This window comes from Nycticebus coucang, chromosome 19 (assembly GCF_027406575.1).
Source record: "Nycticebus coucang isolate mNycCou1 chromosome 19, mNycCou1.pri, whole genome shotgun sequence".
Lineage (NCBI taxonomy): Eukaryota > Metazoa > Chordata > Mammalia > Primates > Lorisidae > Nycticebus > Nycticebus coucang.
Genome location: NC_069798.1, coordinates 16068850 through 16088314, shown reverse-complemented (window position 1 = coordinate 16088314; position 19465 = coordinate 16068850). Strand labels below are relative to the sequence as shown.

General features: G+C 43.0%; 1 protein-coding gene across 3 annotated transcripts in view; it reads left to right on the top strand.

Moving 5' to 3' along the window:
• The window catches only part of OSBPL1A (oxysterol binding protein like 1A), a 206440-nt gene that overhangs the window by 24996 nt on the left and 161979 nt on the right, over window positions 1–19465 (top strand). Inside the window, exons 3-4 of one of the 3 annotated variants that reach the window (XM_053571974.1) lie at window positions 3257–3342; window positions 4941–5015. The exons of 1 other annotated variant lie outside the window; for it this stretch is intronic. In XM_053571974.1, coding sequence (XP_053427949.1) covers window positions 3257–3342; window positions 4941–5015 — 161 coding nt within the window. The remainder of the gene's footprint in view (window positions 1–3256; window positions 3343–4940; window positions 5016–19465) is intronic. One more of the 3 variants, XM_053571975.1, reaches the window with a different exon arrangement.

Below are 19465 nucleotides of genomic sequence, written 5' to 3'. Positions count from 1 at the left end.
GAAGCGAGGTGAAGGATGGGGCAGCACCTGCCACTATTTTTAGAGATGGGGTCTTACTCTTGTTCAGGCTGGTCTCAAACCCGTGAGCTCAGGCAGTCTACCAGCCTCACATTCCCAGAGTGTGAGCCACCGTGCCTGGCCTGGAGCAGCCAATTATGAAGACGAAGGTGGGAGGAGGACGGGGGTTCTTGTATGTGAGTGTGTGGGGGTTGAAAGATGAGATTAGCTTTGTGTTTTATGAGCCCCATCCCAATGGAAGTGTCTAATGGGGAGTTGAAAATGGAAATATGGGTTTTGAAGTCAGTAGCATGGTAACAAAGCAGTGGGAGAGGGCTAGGAAATACCATTTTTGAAATTACCAACGATGGTAGCTGGGTGTGGCCATGAGGGAGGTCTGGGCCGAGCTGTCCGGGGATGGGGTGACGTGGCAGCTGAAAGGTGCCTCTGGGGCTTGGTAGCAACATTCAGCATTTATTGATAAAAGTTCATGACATGGTGGGAGAGAAGTCTAGTCTGCTTTAGTGAGTAGTTGATGGGAAGGAAGGAGGTGGGAAGCACCAGTGAGAACCAGGCTCGTTAGATGGGAGAGACAAGAGTATTTACTTTCTCCTACCTATTAGCCACTAATGGGGGAGAGGTTGAAGACTGGAGAAAAGGAGGTCCTGAGAAGCAGGCAGGGTGGGATCTCAGAATCTGGGAAGAAAAGTTTGTCTTAGACATCAGGAGGGAAGGCTGGCAGGGCATACGGGGATATAGGTAGGATGGCAGATTTGGTGCCAGGGAGCCTAGGGACTTCTACCAAAGCTTCTGTTTTCCCCTGTGAAGCCAAAAGATGTCTTTGCCAAGGAAGAGGTGTCTGGGCAAAAGGCTTGAGGGGAATAGTGAAGAATTGAAATAGCTGTTGTAGGGCCAGAAGCACTGGCTCACACCTATAATCCCAGTACTTTGGGAGGCCAAGGTGGGAGGATTGCTTGAGGCATGGAATTTGAGACCGGCCTAGGCAACGTCTTGAGACCCTGTGTCTACAAAAAATATAAACATTAGCTGGGTGCAGTGGGTGGGTGTGTGTGTGTGTGTGCGCGCGCGCGCAGTTCTACTCAGGAAACTGAGGCAGGAGGGTCACTGGAGGCCAGGAGGCTGTTGTGACTTATGATGATGCCATTGCACTCCAGTCTGGGCAACAGAGCAAGACCTGCCTCAAAAAGAAAAAAAGAAAAAAACTGTCGTGAAATATAGAACAGACCCCTTAGCAGGGCCTTATAGAAAGGGCTGCCTAGCTGGCGTGTAAAGGTGCTATATGTCCACACGGCTCTGTTATTTTTCTTCCCCATCGTTAGCAGCCTGGGTATGGATGAATAGAGACTGGGCTTTATCAGGCTGTAGGTTTTTCCCAGGTTGCTGTGACAATGGAGCAAGGATATTGGGGATGTCGTTAAATGTTGAAGTGGGTGATTAAGGAATAGACACTGGATTTATTGAAGGAACTGAAGATGGGGGGTGTTTATATACATGAAAAGAATAAAGAACTGAGGGGCTGATTGATTTGAATAATAGGTGTAGGGGTGGGGGGAGTCTCCCTGCGGGGCCAGACTGGAAAGTTGGGCATGTGGCAAAGTGGTTTTTTTCTGTGTTAGTGAGGCCATGGACATTGGGCACGGCCCTGCCTCTGTGGGGAACGAGGGGAGCTGAGAGACCCCGTTAGGATGGAGGCAGGATTTGCAGAGAAGAGAAAGACTGTGTTGCCCAGAGTGCTTTGGTGAGTGGTGAGCTGCTGGCAGGCTGGCAGAGGGGGCTGTGGCTTGGTGGTGGAAGCCTCAGAGGTGGGGCTGTGAAGGGAGCCGAGAGGTCCCTGACCACAGGCATCAGAGGGTTTCTGCTCAGTGAGGTGCAGTGTGCACGTGGGGATGGGCCTCCATCTGAGGAAAAGCTGGGTTTTATTTAAGGACAGAAGATAGAAGATAAGCTCAGTGACACAGGACTTGCTGACCACCTAATTAGGGATTATGGAGGACACACACTTGAGAGGAAACAGATGCAGGAGTTTGGGTAAATGACACACAACCCCAGGGACATTTTGGCAGCTACTGTCCCTTGGGGGTCGTTAGAGGCCTGTTGTGTGTTTGCTGAGGTTGGTGCCCAGGTTTCTGTTGGTTCAGAGCCTGACCTCCAGGAGCCGAGGGCAGTGCAGACGGATTGAGGGCTACCACCTGCAGTAGCCACTGGGACTGGGACCGCAGGCTCCCGGTCATTGACAGCCCTCCTGGGGGGGGACTTTGGGAATTTGAGAGGGCTGTGTTCTCCGCAGTCGGATTTACAGTTTTCCTCAGGTATTGGAGCTGTCTCAGTTCTAAATAGTGCAGTGAATCTTTCTTGCTAAGTTGAATTATATAGTTCTGGGTTTTACAGCACTCAATTGCTTTATACCTTTCCTTCGCTCCGTTGCGAGGATCTGCCACTTCATTACTTTTAACTTTGGTTCTGGTCCAGCCGGTCTCTTTACCACTCTGGCAACCCAGCATCTTCATTGACTGAGAATGTATCGGAAGCCAAAGACTCCACGTTCAGTGACTGTGTAGAACTGGCAGCTTTCCAAATGCTGCAAGAAATATTCTGTACTTAAATATACAATTCATCTGTATATTTAAATGGTGGTATTTTTTTTTTCTCCTGAAAATCTAAATTGATGGTGGAGAAAATATGACATTTTATTCAGAGATAGTTCTTCTTTAAATATGACTGCTTCTAAAATAGAATGAAGATATGTAGATATTTAAAGAAAAGTATCTTTTAACTTCTTATTCTTCCACCTGTTTACGAAGGCGTTGGCTCCTTAGAGCAGGGTTGCACTGCCCTCGGCTCCTGCATCCGTTCTCCTTACGTGGCACTGGTTTCGAGACAGATGAAATGCCGTGCCCAGAGATAGTTACTGTTTGTTGATAGCCAGATAGTTAAAGGCTCAGAGCCTTAGAACCATCAAGCTGCTAGACATCCTCTAGTTCAAGTGTGACCCTGTCATGTCTCTCTTTGCCCTCTTAGGGATGGGGATGTTGAGTCAGGATGGTGGCAGGATCTTATGCGTTCTGGTCCATTACCGCCATTATACCTACAGTATTTGGCCTCTTGCTTCTCACTCATCCGCAGTGCAGTATGAAGGAGAGCCAGTGACCAAGATGTCGAAGTAGCTTGTTACAGGGAAGTTAATTTTATTGTAAAATTACCTAAATATTATCTAAAAAATATCTTTTTCCATTTTTAGGAAGAAGTAAGTCTAATTTGGGCTGGACACCGCTTCATCTGGCATGCTATTTTGGACATAGACAAGTGGCCCAGGATCTGTTGAAGGTCTATTTATGGCTTCAGTTTCTTAATGATGCTAACACATATTGTTATAATGGAAATTATAAGTCTTAGAAAGCCAACAGAACCATAATGGCTTGTTTAAAATAATAACTCATCACTAAGGACACTTAATTGTTTTTTATTAAAACATGATTTAAGTTGACCTTATTAAGATTCTATTTTTAGCCATTAGAGTTTTACATTATCAGTCCTTTAAAAATTGCAAACATGGGTATATTCATGAAGATATTATTTTCAGTTTTATGAGCACGGCAGTTGGAAACATAACCAAAGCATATCCTAAATAATTAAAAAATAATCTCAGAATCTCTTAGTACTTTACTTAATGAGAATTCAGACCTCCTGTTTCTCAATTCTGTATGAATAATATTTTGCATTGATATTTCTGAAATTGGGGTGCATCTTATAGTCCATCTGTCTATTTAGATGTTGGTATCTTTTTCCTCCTGAAAACTTATTAAATTGATGGTTGGAGGAAATATAGTATTTCATTCAGAAATAGTTTCCCTTTTTCAAAATATGACTGCTTCTAAAGTATGGTTAAAGATGTATAAACTTGTAAAGAAAAGTATCTTTTTATTTTTTATTCTTCTACCTATCAGGTAGGTTTTTATTGTATAGGTAAAAACTTTTTTTTTTTTTGCAGTTTTTGGCCGGGGCTGGGTTTGAACCCGCCACCTCTGGCATATGGGGCCAGTGCCCTACTCCTTGAGCCACAGGAGCCGCCCTTTTCTTTCTCTCTTTTTTTTTTTTTTTTTTAAGATGGGATCTCTCTATATTAGCCAGGTTGGCCTCTTAGCTCCTGGCCTGAAGCCATCCTTCTATCTTAGCTTTTTGAATTGCTGGGACTACAGGTGCATGCCATCACACTCAGATTTTTGCTTTTACTATGGATTAAATTTGTTCTTAATTTAACAAACAAGGCTAAGACAGGTGGATTGCTTGAGGTCAGGAGTTTGAGACCAGCCTGAGCAAGAATAAGACCCCATCTCTAAAAGTAGCCGGGCATTGCAGCAGGTGCCTATAGTCCTAGCTACTCGGGAGGCTGAGACAAGAGCATCACTTCAGCCCAGGAATTGGAAGTTGCTGTGAGCTGTGATGCCATGGCACTCTACTGAGGGCAACAGGGTGAGACTCTGTCTCAAAAAACAAAAAATAACAAATAAATTTAACCAAACAATATTAATGATGACCAACTTGGTGCCTGTAGTTCAGTGAGTAGGGCACTGGCCACAAACTCCAAGGCTGGCAGGTTCGAGCCCAGCCCAGGTCTGCTAAAGAACAATGACAGCTGCAACCAACAAATAGCCAGGCATTGTGGCAGGCGCCTGTAGTCCCAGCTACTTGGGAGGCTGAGGCAAGAGAATCTCTTAAGCCCATGAGTTTGAGGTTGCTGTGAGCTGTGATGCTACGGCACTCCACTGAGGGTGACATAGTGAGACTCTGTCTCCAAAAAAAAAAAAAAAAAAATTAATGATGACTTTAATTTTTGAAATAGTTAATATATTTTTAAGGAATTATTTTCACCTTTGTATATTTCCTAACATGTGGAAGATCTTTAAAGTGTTCGTGTTTACTAGGCTGGTGCAGAAGTGAATGTGTTAAATGACATGGGAGACACGCCACTTCATCGAGCTGCCTTTACAGGACGAAAGGTGAAAATCATTCAATGTTTGCAAGTGAAATATTTGAAAAGAGTACTCACCAGTATTATCTCTGTTACAACTCTCTGATCAGCAACTGGAGAAAGCCTCAAAGTGTATCTACTAGCACTTTGGGTCAAAGGCCACAAGACTTTATTTATTTATTTATTTATTTATATTTTTTTCTCTCATTTTATTTATTTAATTCTTTTTGGCCACAAGACTTTAGAGTCAAGTCAAGTTCTAAGATTGTGGATACTCCCACCCTACAGGATCCTGGATAGGCCATGGTCATTCAGTCTCTGCTTCTGTACTCCAGCGATGGGGTACAGGTCCTTTTTGAAAAATAGCTTTATTGAGGTATAATTTACATTGCATAAAATTCACCTATTGTAAATGTGCATTTAACACATGATTTTTATACCTTTAACAGGCCGTGCAGCCTTCACCACACCCCAGTTTTAGAGCATTTCCATTCTCCCAGAAAGTTAGCTCATGGCTGCTTACATTCATTTCCTGCCCCTCCCTCAAACCCCAGGCTACCACTGATGTGTCTTTGGATATTTGCCTAGAAATTTCTGATAAATGGAATTATACAAACTTTTGTGTCTGGCTTCTTTAATTTAGTATAATGTCTTTGAGGTCCATCCATGTTGTAGCTTGGTCAGTAGTTTGACCCTTGTATGACCATTGCAAGAATATCTAACACTCTGTTACCTGTTCACTATTTTTTGAAAAGATTATCTGTCTGCATTGTATTGCCTTGGTACCTTTGTTGAAAATCAGCTAACGAAATGTAAGGGTTTATTTCTGTTTTTTTTTTCTTTTTTTTCCTTTGTCTATATGTATGTCCTTATTCCAGTTTATGATAGTAGCTTTATAATTAAGTTCTGATACTAGGTTCCGTGAGTTCTGCAACTGTGATCATCTTTTTAAAACTTACCTTGTTGCAAAACAGCATTCTTGGCTCTCCCTCCCTAAAAAATTACTTTGGCTATTCTCAGTCCTTTGTATTTTGATATAAATTTTAGGATCATATTGTCCATTTCTATTTATTTATTTATTTTTTGTCCATTTCTATTTTGATAGAGATTGTGTGGTCTTGAATCTGTAGGCTACTTTAGGGAAAATTGCCATCTTAACGATATTGAGTCTTTGAATCCATGAGCATATGAAGTACCTCTTCATTTATTTAAATCTTCTTTTCTCTGAGCAATGTTTTGAAGTTTTCAATATGCAGATCTTATACTTTTGTTGAATTGGCCTGGCCTTAATCTGTAGAATCTGGGATGAGCCTGGCTCACTCATGTCTCTGCTCAGTTTTTAAAATTTTTAATTTCTTAGCCTAGTTTTTTAGGGTTCACCCCTGTGTCTGCATAGATTAGCAGTCTAGCAGTGGGCTCAAATACTCCATGGAGCTCCTGCACTTTGCCTGTGGATCTGTTCTCACTTCTGCCTCTGTTCTTTCTGCAGGGCCATCTCTTCTTTGTGCCGCACAGATGGGAGTTTTTCAGCAGTGGGAGGTCCCTGGGAAGCTTAATCTACTCTTTCTCTGGGTCTTTCATTTCTAGGGTTGTCAAGTTTCAGACTGCTTTGCCATTTGACTTATATGGTAGGCAAAAAAATGGCCCACCAAAGATAAGTTTTAATGCCTGAAAGCTTGTGTGTATGTTAGCTTACAGTGAGGGGAAATTAAAGTTACAGATCAAATGGGGACTGCTAACTGGCTAACTTTAAAATTATTTTGGATTATCTGGGTAGGTCCAATATAATCGCAGGTGTTTTTGAAAGCATAAGGAGACAGAAGAATCAGAGGAAATGTGCCTACAAGAAGAATTCTCTGAGAGATGCAATGTTTCTGCCTTAGGAGCTGCTGGAAGGCAGGGGAACAAACTGTAAGCAGTAGAGGAATGTGGACAGCAAAACAAGGAAATGAATTCTCCCCTAGAGCCTCCTCCAGGTGCCTTGATTTTGTTCAATGAGACCCATTCTGGGACTTCTGAAGTACAGAATTGTAAGATAACAAATTGGTGGTGTTTTAAGCCACCACGTTTGGGGTAATTTGTTACATCAGTGATAGAAAGCAAATATACTCAAATGGGAAAAAGCAGGCTTGTGCTACCAAACATGTAAGTTTCCCCATTTGTTTTCTACTGGATTTGGTAGTTTCCACTAATAGTGCTTCTTGGTATGGGTTCCAGATCTAGGCTTTTCCCTGCCAGCCCTGCTTAGGGCAGAGCTCTCTGGGGAGGGTGGGGAGGGGCACTAGCCTGTGGCTGGAGGGCTACAGACTCCTGCTCTTAACCAACTGCTTCTCAATCTTTAGTGGATAGCCTTTACCATGAAATGTTCAGTTTTGATGGTTTTGTCCAGTTTTATGCTGAGTTTTTCAGGATAACATTTCTCTGATCCTTTCATGCAACCATAGCCAAAAGTTGTCACTTCACCCCGTTTTTATAATGATCCTTTTATTATGATATGATCAACAGTGACATAGAGTGAATTTCTTGTTTATTCTGATTATCAACTGTAGTCCAGTATGATCCTTAAAGATTATTTTATCACATAATTGGAAGGTTTATATGCATTTATCACAATTTAGAGAATGAATTTATTATTTCACACTCTTCATCCTCTTCACTGTTCTGACTAGATTTAGCTATAGATTATCAGGAATTGACCTTCTAAGTATGGTGTAAGCATGTTTGAAGTAGCGCATTGCACACCACCCTTAGCTTTTTATTTGTGAATTGATACTTGTAAATCAGATATGTAGTCATATTAATGCTGAGGAAAAGTAACTTTTATAATAAATCAGTAAACAAAAAGATAGTGGCTTAATTGCTGTGCTATACTTTATGAGGTTTAAAAAATGAGCTATAAATGGTTTGATTTGCTTGACTACCTGAACTACTAATATTCTTTTTCTTTCCGAGTCTCGCCTCATTGCTCTACCTAGAGTACAGTAGTGTCATCACAGCTCACAGCAACCTTCAAACTTCTGGGCTCAAATGATCCTCCTGCCTCAGCCTCCTGAGTGCTGGGACGACAGGCCAAGGCTGCTAGACCTGGCTAATTTTTTCTGTTTTTAGTCGGGTATCGCTCTTGCTTAGGCTGGTCTCAAGCTCCTGATTTCAAGCTGTCCTCCTGCCTAGGCCTCCCAGAGTGCTAGCTGCTCTGGCCTCTCATGCTTTTTCTATGTACCCAGGAAAGTTCTGTTGTTATCCAGTAATATTTCCAAATGGCCCAGAGTGCAGTTCAAATGTAATCTCTATAACTTCTTTCCTAATGTACTGCAGCTGGAAGGAAGCTGTGCTTTTCTAGATTTCCCAGCATTTTCACTCGTCTTCTACCTTGTATCAGAGTTATTTTTGTTTATATCTTATGAGGTTACATAAATGTGCTGGCAAAGAAAACACATACTTCATTTTTTGTGTCTTCCATAAGCCCAACACCCATCTTGCTTCCCAACTCCATAATTACCTAGATGAAATCAGTTCATTGATCTCTGCTCAGCACTTTCCATACTTGGCCATTTCTGCTATTTTCTTTAACTTCAAACACGACACTGTGCTAACTCAGGCCTTAGTTTGATTTGAACATGATCATATGTAGCATTATATAACATTAGCATTTATACAGTAAATCCTCACTTAACGTCATCGATTTGTTCTTGAAAACTGTGACTTTAAACAAAATGACATGTAAGGAAACTAACTTTACCTTAGGTTAATTGATGTAAATAAGAGTTAAATTCTGTGGCATGTTTCTGGTCGATAAAAATCCACCAACCTTCTAAATAAATACCAAAGCACTTCCAATATTAAACACTGAAATAAATGGGAACTGTACTACATTTAAGAAAGATTAATAATAAGAAACTGGATAATTAACCCCTATTCCAGTTGAGGAATGCTAGTGGCTGGATCCTGCCCCAGCAGCTCAGGGCACAAGGTGAGAACCAGCCTGGGACAAGACTCCGTTCTGTTGCAGGGCACATTCACACTTACACTCAGACGGGGCGGTTTACACGCAACAGTGAAACTGATGCACACGTTTTTGGGATGGAGGAGGGAACCAGAGCACCACAGGGACATGGGGAGAATGATCAAATGCCACCCAGATAGTGCCCTTGCTGGGAATCCATTTGTTCATCAATGTGATGGCAAAAACAAAACAAACTATTGAATGAAACAGCATTATCCGAGGACTTACTATATTTTATCTGTTACGTTAGAAAATAACACTTAGCTGGAACTAAATGGTTGTGTTATGTAGGAAACATTAAAAAATGTATGTGCTGAATATCTGCATGATTGAACTATACACAAAGTTTCATTTCTTTCTTTTTTTTTTGGTTTTTGGCCAGGGCTAGGTTTGAACCTGCCACCTCTGGCATATGGGACCAGTGCCCTACTCCTTGAGCCACAGGCGCCACCCTTCATTTCTAATTGTGCTTATGAAAGAAATCAAATGATCTTGTTTTGATGTGATCTTTTACCATGAAGATAATTTTAAATCTTATGATCCAGAGTGCTGAGTTGCAAAGGGATTTGGTTTATTAGGAAGCACGTTTTATTTTTTTTTATTGTTGGGGATTCATTGAGGGTACAAGAAACCAGGTAGGAAGCACTTTTTAAATTGCTTCCTAAATTTATGAGGACCTTTGGGCTTTTCTTGGTACATTAGCGACCCCTACTGTTCCTTGGTAAAATTTGTATACCAGAATTTTTAAATGTTACAGTTAACATTGGTTCCTTTCTTTATTTTTCAGATGCAGTTAAAATTCTGAAGTTTTTGTGCCTTTTATAATAAGTCTAAAATAGGAATATAATTAATATAGTAGATATAGGATGGATTATATGAACTTTATGTTCATAAAGTTGTGTATGTGCGTATATACGTTATATATATGTATGTATACATATATATATATTTTTAGACAGAGTCTCACTCTGTTGCTCAGGCTTGGGTGCCATGGTGTTATCCCAGCTCACAGTAACCTCAAACTCCTCCATTCAAGTGATTTTCTTGCCTTAGCCTCCCAGGTAGCTGGGGCTACAGGTATCTGCCACATGCCCAGCTTATTTTTCTGTTTTAGTAGAGACAGAATCTTGCTCTTGCTCAGGCTGGTCTCAAACTCCTGAGCTCAAGGGATCCTCCTGCCATGGTCTTCCAGAGTGCTAGGGCAGGTGTGAGCCCCAGTGCCTGGCCCAGTATAGTAAATATTTGGATTGCGGCACTGACCTTCTTTATTTTTTAGTGAAATTGAGAATACGATCAATCAAAACAAATGTTTTCTGTGTTCTGTGCCTCAAATTATGTTAATCACTTAGCATACAAAAGATATGTATGATCCTGGGGTTTCTGTAAGCCCCCAGGGAGTCCCTTGGATACCATCTCTCATGTACTGAAGAACTACTTTGTGTCTGGCACTGTCCAGGTAACCTGACATGTGTTTCATTTTAAAGTAAACCTTACAAACGTTGCCTTTTGTCACAGATAGGTTCTCCACGAAAGGGCTTGAGGTGGAAATTATTGTGCAGCAGGTGCATTGAGTGCTTGCAGAGTCACATCTGAGTAAGGGGGAAGGAGGCAGGAGTGGGCAGAGATAAGCTCGGCTGTGCTGCAGCTCCAGGGATACCTCAGCCCACTCTGTGTCGGGAGCTCTGCAGGGGAGATGACCCTTCATAGCTGTCCCCTATCCCCATGGTGGGTGAGGAGCCAGGCCTTATGGACACAGGGAAGGGACTGTGGTCTTGTACAGGGCTCTCAGCTGGGACAGTTCCTAACACGGCTACAGGCTGCTTCCTGGGCACTCTCAGAATCTGAGATAAGGATTTTATTCCTGAATGGGGGCCTGAGCTGCTTGTCACAGCTTTGCTGCAGTGCGCCCCTCACTATACTCAGGTACGCTTCATATGTTTCCAGGAGCAGCTCCTTCGGGTCTTCAGTGGGCACCCCTCCCCACGCCCCCGGAAGAAGCTTAGAAGGGAAGGTAAAGGGAAAGTGTAGCTCCTGCTGCTGTAGTTGGTCTTGGGGCCACAACAGGATCATTTTCTCCTGCTCCACTGTCATTCTAGAGTCTCCTTGCCCTTGGCTAGCACTTCTTTTGGTCTTTGTGGCTTGTCTGGTGCGGTGACTCAGGCCCTCGTCGCTGGAGGTCAGAGTGCCTGGTTGCCGTGCCCTTCTCCAGCTGGAGCAGCTACTCTTGGCCATCTGCTGTCAAAGCCAGATGCCTGCTTACACCTGTCCTACAGGCATGCTAAGCACATTCTTCCATGTCCCCGTTGTGTACAGCGCGACTTTTTTCTGCTGACCGGGTTCGGTTACCTCTGCTAAGATGGTGACTTTTCTTGCCTGCATATCCTTGGACACAAGGAGCCTGGTATTCAGATACTCCAGCCCTCCCAGAATGTGAGTGACCATTATCTGTCCATAGGTATGGGATGTGCTGCCCCAGAAGCTGGTGAAGCTAATGAGGCATTGTACTCCCATCTCTGTCAGAGGAAGTGCACAACACAGTAATTTATTCCTTTCTTTGGAGGAAATGTCCCTGTTACTCAGACTGGTGAACCCCTATAAATGTACTGACATGGCAAAGCCCCTGAATTCTTCCTAAGATTTACCTACCCTCTGTGGATCACATTGTCTTCACCAAGGCTTTCAGCGTTCTTGCTTTTCTTTGCTTTTTTCTTTTTCTTTTCTTTTTTTTTTTTCTTGTTTGAGACAGAATCTCAATCTGTCTCCCAGTGTAGAGTGCCATGGCATCATATCTCACAGCAACCTCCAAATCGGGCTCAAGTGATCTTCTTGCCTCAGCCTACCGAATAGCTTGGACTACAGGTGCCCAACACAATGGCTGACTATTTTTAGAGAGTCTTGCTCTTGCTTAGGCTGGTCTTGAACTCCTGAGCTCAGGCAATGCACCTACCTTGGCTCCCAGGGTGCTGGGATTATAGGCGTGAGCCACTGCGCCTGACCTTCTAATTCTTCTTGCTTATGTGGTTGTATTAGGACGATGTTGTTGATAATATGGACCCAGTGTGATGTTCTGCAGTATGGGCAGATGGTGTGAGGAAAAGCTGTAAATATATACTGTTGTCCATGGTGAATGCAAACTGTCTTTGATCTTTTTTCCTGATAAGGATAGAAAAGAAACATTTGCTATATCATTTGCTACCTACCATATACTTGAGGTGTGGTAACCTACTCCAGCAAAGATATCACCTTTGGCAGAGTGGCTATAACCAGGGCCACTATTTGGTGGAGTATGTGGAAGTTGCTGTCATCCTTCACATTCCATCTGGTGCTCGTAGTAGCAGAAAGGCACCAGTTGACTGAGAAGCTCCCTGGCAGTTTTGTTCTGTGGTCCAGGGTGGCTGTGAGGAAGCCAGTGCAGGCCTGAGCTCACTGCTGGCAGTGGGGTGGGGCGTGTGGTAGGAGCCCACAGCTGAACTGTCAGAGCTGGGGAGAGGCAGTTCTGGTAATGAGCAGCAGGGAGGACTGACCTGCAGAGAATATGAGGAGAGTTCCTAGAACTTGACGTTCCTAAGGGCAAAGGGAGATCATCTAAAGATCATCTCTCCCCCTTTTTGCCTTTTTCTGCTAGACCGAGAAACTACTGCCTCACTTGAAATCTTTCAGTTAACTTACTACACTTGTTAGACTGATGTTACCCTACGGTCTTTGGACTCGCAGTTCTGGTTCCCCCTGCCCCTTCTTTTTCCCTTAAGATTTGGCTCATTTCTGTTTATCTGCCTTCTAGTTTAATGAGTCTTTGCTCAGCTGTGGTCTGTCTCCTGATGAGCCCCTTAAAGGCATTTTTAATTTATTTTTATAAGCCTAATTCTAAGCCACCTGGATAATTAATTTTTTTTTTCTTTTCTTCCCTTTTTTTGGGGGGTGAGGTAGCAACAAGAGTCTCACTCTACTGCTAGGCTGGTCTTGAACTCTTGGCCTCAAGTGATCCTCCTACTCCTGAAGTGCTGGGAGTACAGGTGTGAATGAGTCACTGCACCTCACGTTGAAGGCATTTTTCTTCTATTAACTATGATTCGTTGTTGCTGTGATTATGTCCGGTACATACATTCCTTCCATTTCTAAATTTGTACTGCCTCTGCATAAGACACAGGCTGATTCTCCGTGTGGGTTTTTTATACGTTCCGCTTCACCCTCTGAAAGCTTCCCTTGTGTGCTTTGGGCCTCAGAGGTTGCTGTCCACACTTTTCTCTCTCCATCAAAAAGTCCTGTGGTGTGAAGAGAGGGTGGGCGCAGGGTTCTCTCTTCCCCTGGTCCACCCTCCATTTTAGGCAGGTTTTTGTCCCTGTATGAGGGACAGGAGTCCCAGAGGTGGTTCTTTGCCACTGATCCTGCCCCTCCCTTGAACTAAGGGCTCTCGAGAGTTTCCAACCCCTCCCTCAGGGGTAAAGAACTTTTCTCTTTTTCCTCCTCCCTGGCTGAAAGTCTCCTTCCATGACCCTGGGATGAGAAACTTTGCTGCCCTTCCCACAGTGATACAGCTCCTTATCAGGGAAGGACTTAGGTGGGGCTCCATGTTTTTTCTGTGGAGTGGCATCATGTCTCCCCACCAAGGAAGGTGTTCTGTGGTCACCTGCACCTGGTCTTTCTTGTTAGCATAAAGGAGGTCGATGGGGAAGAACCTGCAAGTGCTGTGAACATTCCTCCTCCTCTGCGGTTCACAGGCTCTGGAGCTTACCAACTCTCAGCCTGTAGCAATTTGGGCCCAGGAGTTTGAGGATGCAGCGAGCTGTAATGATGTCACAGCACTCTGGGCCAGGCCGCACAGCAAAACCCTGGCTCCAAAAAAAAAAAAAGTTAAATTATTTCACAAGAAGTAGAACTTTTTATGTGGAATTTCTGATGAAAATAGATAATTTTATAGAAAGACATCATCTCTAAAAATCAACATGGGGTGCTTGCTTTGGCAGTGCATACTAAAATTAGAAGATACAGAGAAGATTAGCGAACGAAAAAGGGAATGTTCATTGCAGCATTATTCATAACAGCCAAAAAGTAGAGACAGTCTAAATGTTCATAATAAATAAATGGATGAACATGTGGTTTATCCATACGATGGACTGTTACTCTGCAGAACAAAAGATTGAAGTCCTGATGAATGACAAAACGTTAATGAACTTTGAGGACGCGGCAAGTGAAAGAAGCCAGACACAAAGGGCCACATATGTTATGATTTCAATTTCTTTTTTTTTTCTTTTTTTGTAGAGATAGAGTCTCACTTTATGGCCCTCAGTAGAGCACTGTGGCATCACAGCTCACAGCAACCTCCAACTCTTGGGCTTAAGCGATTCTCTTGCCTCAGCCTCCCAAGTAGCTGGGACTATAGACGCCTGCCACAATGCCGGCTTTTTTTGTTGTTGTTGCAGTTCAGCGGGGCCAGGTTTGAACCTGCCACCCTCAGTATATGGGACTGGCACCTTACTGACTGAGCCACAGGAGCCACCTACGATTTCAGTTTCTTAATGGAAACGTCCAGGGTGGGCAAATCCATACAGACCGAAAGTAGGTTAGTTCCAGGAGCTTAGGAGAAGGGGATTGTTAATATGGGGTCTTTTTGGAGTGATGAAAGCGTTCTGAAATTAAATAACGATGATACACAACTCTGAATATATAAAAAGCCACAGAATTGTATACTTCAGCAAGGTGAAATTCATAGTATGTGAGTTATATCTTAATGAAGCTGTTATTTGAAAAAAAAAAATCAGTCTGGGCAGGGAGCTTTTTCTCAAAGTGTTTCATCTGAGATGAATTGTGTGATAATGATTGCAATGTAATGGTGCGATAAGGGAACGCTGAGATTTACTGAGTGGACTGTGGAGCTGGGGCAGCCTGGGCAAGATCCACAGCTGTGTCCACTTTGCTGTTCCCGCCGACCTTTGAGTGTATGAGTCTGAGCACACTGTGTATCCATTAAAACTGAAAAAAGAAAGTCTCATGCTCTAAGTTAAACCTTCTCTAACTTCTTAATCATTACCTATTTGACAAACTGGTCAAAGTGCTATCGTGGCCAGGAATATTTTAATTAAAACATCTTTATTCAGGATTAAATATTCAAAGATAAACAGCCACTGTTCTAGGGGCAGGGGGTGTAGTCATGTACAAAACAGAGGAAATCCTTCATAAAGGGGAAACAGACAACAAATGCAGGAGGTTGAAAGTGCTGTGAAAATAAACGGGCTGGCTTATGGCCACATTGAAAAAAAAAAATGAGGCCAGTGATAAGATAGAGTTGTGGGTGGGTAAATGCTGTTATCCTTTAGGGTTTTGGTACAGTGGGTGAGGAAGGCTTCTCTGCGCAGAATGCTGGTCTTTGCTTGGGTTTTTTTGTTTTGTAGAGACAGAGTCTCACTTTATGGCCCTCGGTAGAGTGCCGTGGCATCACACAGCTCACAGCAACCTCCAACTCCTGGGCTTAGGCGATTCTCTTGCCTCAGCCTCCCGAGTAGCTGGGACTACATTGCTTGGGTTTTTAAAAATATTAAATTGTGTCCACACTCCCCTTTTCAAACTCCTTAGCACCTGATCATTTTAACCCCTTCTAGCCTGGATCTTGGCTCTACTTTTATCAAAAGATCATCAGTATTTTATTTTCAGAGTTTATTATCTTTTTTTGGGGGGGAGGGCTGGGGTGAGGAAGCTTTAATTACAAAGGCAGTGGCTACCAGCTCAGGTGCAAAAAGGAAGGAGCATGCACAGAGGATGGCTCAAGGCCAGTGGCTCATGGACACAGGCCTTAGGATGGGGTTTGGGGCAGGGGAGAGCCGGCGAAGGCTGCCAGTGGCACTGTGCCTGCGCTGCGGGAGGCGGGCCCCGCGCGTTCGCCCATTCTTTGCCTCAGGTAGGCTGGCTGAGGACAGGACGGGGCGGCCGCTCACTCACCTGGTTGGTCACCTGAGACTTAGCATCCAGCAGTGGCTTGCCAGACCCCTCCATGGCAAACGTCCAGAGCGGGCGCCGCCTATCCTATTTTTTATATCTATACTCCAGCGAACTCGTCACCTCTCTGGGGGGAGGCGCTGTGCAGTTTACTTCTCTGGCTCCTTCTGTGATGCTTTCTGGTTTTCTTCCTTTCCCTTCATTGCGGATGTTCCTCTGGGTTTTGTTTGTTGTAACCATTCTTCTCTTTTTTTCTTGAAACTTCCCTTCAACAGTCCAGTCTACTCTTATGGCTTCATCTTTTTCTTCCTAGGGGGTGTTATTTGGAAACATAATTTCTCCTCATCTCTTCTCCAGGCACCCAGGTCCTCTCTACAGCTGTGTGTGGGCCCCGTTAGCTGCCCCATGGGTATCTGAGATTTCATGTACCTAAGACGGGACTCATCTTTCATTCACACTGCTCTGCGACAGTTTTTGAGTTTGTTTTTGAAACAGTTTTCACATAAGTGTCCTCCTTTGTCCCATCTCCACTGAGAACATACCCATTGCTTTACACCTGGACTTGATAGTCCTTCAGTTATTTTTCTGACTTTTCCTATTCTCAATTCCATGCTCTACAGGGGCTCCCCAGTCGGCATCCTAATCTCAGCTTCAGTTTTGTCAGAGCTTTCTCTTATTCAAATGCCTGCGGTATTCATTATGTAAGAATGCTTTTTCTGACCTGTACACTGTTCAGTACTTAAGTATGTTAAGTGAATAATCAATAAAGAGAATGTGGAGAGACACTGGGAGGTTCAGTACGTTCAGCCAATGAAAGAAGTACCTGCACTATGAGGGAAAAGACAGCGAGGCTGGACTTTCTTAACGCTCCAGGGCCTACTTAGGACCAGATGAAGAATTTCAGATCTTGAGAGATGAGAAAGAAGATGAGAACGAATTGTTGGTGTATGTAAAAAAGTATTAAAGGAGGACGGTCTTTAATTTGGGCATAGATAAGCACAGTAAAGCTTAAAGAAAACTTTATTTTTTTAAAAACCTTACTTTTAAAGCTTTATTTTTTCTTTAGTTTTTTTTTTTTTTTTCAGCTTTTGGCAGTTTCCTGCTGCTTCCTTTTTTTTTTTTTTTTTATTAAATCATAGCTGTGTACATTGATACGATCATGGGGCATCATTCACTAGCTTCACAGACCGTTTACCAAGTTTCACATATACCCTTGTTTTCTTTAGTTTTAAAGAAAACTTTAAGAATAGTGATCCCCCAACTGACTCCTGAAGAAAATTAAAGCTGCATCTATCCACTGAGATTTTAAAAACAGACAGTGACCTATCCCTTTGGGGTGTTTCATTGAAGTCCCTGGGATGGGAATCCAACCACTGGTCTCTTGAATTGCCTCCTGATTTTCTAATTCTCATTCTGTGAATAACAAGCTTTTCTAATGACGTTTCTCGTGCCTGAGAGCTTCTAAGGCACAGATTTCTGGATTCTATGCCTGAATTTCTGATTCATTGAGTCTGAGGAGAGAACCAAGAACTTGCATGCCAAGTTCCAGGGTGATGCTGATGCTGCAGGCCTCGGGATTTCACTTTGAGAACCTCTGCTCTGAATCGTCACACAGTGGTCAGATGACCTTCTAACTTACAGATTGATATCGTTACTCCGATGTACCTTCCCTGTAACAGCACTTCTCAACTGGGGGTCGCGGCCCCTTTGTAACAGTGAAAACCATCACGGCATTAGGAAAGTTGAGAACCACTGTGTGTAGAACTCGAGCTTCTTGAGATTGCATTCAACAACTTAACTCTTCCCATTCTGCACTGCTCTTTTCTCCTCCCGTACCCCATTTTCACATCGTTGAAGTATACTTTCTTCTCTGTACCTTTGCACATACTATTTCCTCTGCCCATTCCCCACAGCCCTTTTAGGATTTATATCCATCAGATTCCAGACTAATTTTGATAGCTTTCCTAAATCTCACATCAGGGAAATTATTACTAGAACTGTAAGCAGTTGCAAAAATGGTATAAAACCACGAGATGAGGTATTAAATAGGTTGAGAAATAATATTCCTTGGGTGTGCCATGTGGCAGTTACTAGGAATAATGCTACTCTGAACATGCAGTGCATAGTACAAGTTTTTGTATCGACATAGGTTTTATTTATTGATTCACTTTTTGAGATAGAATCTCTGTCACTCTGGAGTTGAGTGCTGTGGCATCGCCATAGCTCACAGCAACCTCAAATTTGGGGGCTCAAGCAATCCTCATGCCTCAGCTTCCAGAGTAGCTGGGACTATAGGCACCTGCCACGGTGCCTGTCTAATTTTTCTATTTTTAGTAGAGATAGGGTCTTGCTCATGCTCAGGCTGGTCTCCAACTCCTTAGCTCAAGCAGACTGCCTGTCTCAGAGTGCTAGAATTATAGGTGTGAGCCACCATGTCTGACTACTGGACATATGTTTTATATCTCTGGGTATAGACCTTGGAGGAAAATATCTGAGTCACGTGGTAACTCAATGTTTTAATATTTTGCAGAGCTGCCAAACTGTTGGCCAAAGCACCTGCCTCATTTTCCTTTCCCGTTAGCGCCGTGCGATGGTTCCAGTTTCTCTGCATCTTTGCCAAAATTTGTCTGCCTTTGTAATTTTAGGCATCTGGAAGGTTGTGAAATGGCATCTCATTTAGTTTTAGTTTTGATTTTCATTTTCCTAATGATTAATGTTGAGCATGTCTTCATATGCATATTGGCCATTTGTACATCTTCAAAGAAATGTCTGTCCAAGTTCTTCTTTGCCCATTTTAAAATCCAGTTGTTTATTTTGTTACTGAGTTTTAGGAATTCTTTATTCTGTATGTAAATCCCTTATTATATGCAGGCATTCCCTGGGTTATGAATGAGATATGTTCCATACGTTTGTTCTTAAGTTAAATTTGTATGTAAGTTGGAGCATGTACATTTACCTGTAGTACCCTCCATTTTGACTTGCAAATATTTTCTCCCATTTTGTGGATTTCTTTACACGCTCTCTCTCTCTTTTTTATTTTTTGAGACAGGGTCTTGCTCTTTTGCCAGGCTAGAGTGCAGTGGCATCATCATTATCATAGCTCATTTCTGGGTTAAAGTGATCCTCCTGCCTTAGCCTTTCAAATGGCTGGGGCTACAAGTGCATGCTACCAAGCCTAGCTAATTTTTCTATTTTTTGTACAGATGGGGGTCTCTTGCTCAGGCTGATCTTGAACTCCTAGTCTCAAGTGGTCCTCTTGCCTTAGCCTCCCAAAGTGCTAGGGTTACAGGTGTGAGCCACTGCACCCAGTCCCTCCTGTTCTCTCAATAATGTCCTTTGATGTACAAAAATTTTTTAATTTTGGTGAAGTTCAATTTATTTTTTATTCTTTTGCCTGTGCTTTTGGTGTCATATTCAGGAAATCATTGCCAAATCCAGCCTCATGAAGCTTTCTTACTGTGTTTTTTTTCTAATAGTTTTTTTTTTTTTTGGTTTTTGGCCGGGGCTAGGTTTGAACCCGCCACTTCTGGGATATGGGACCGGCG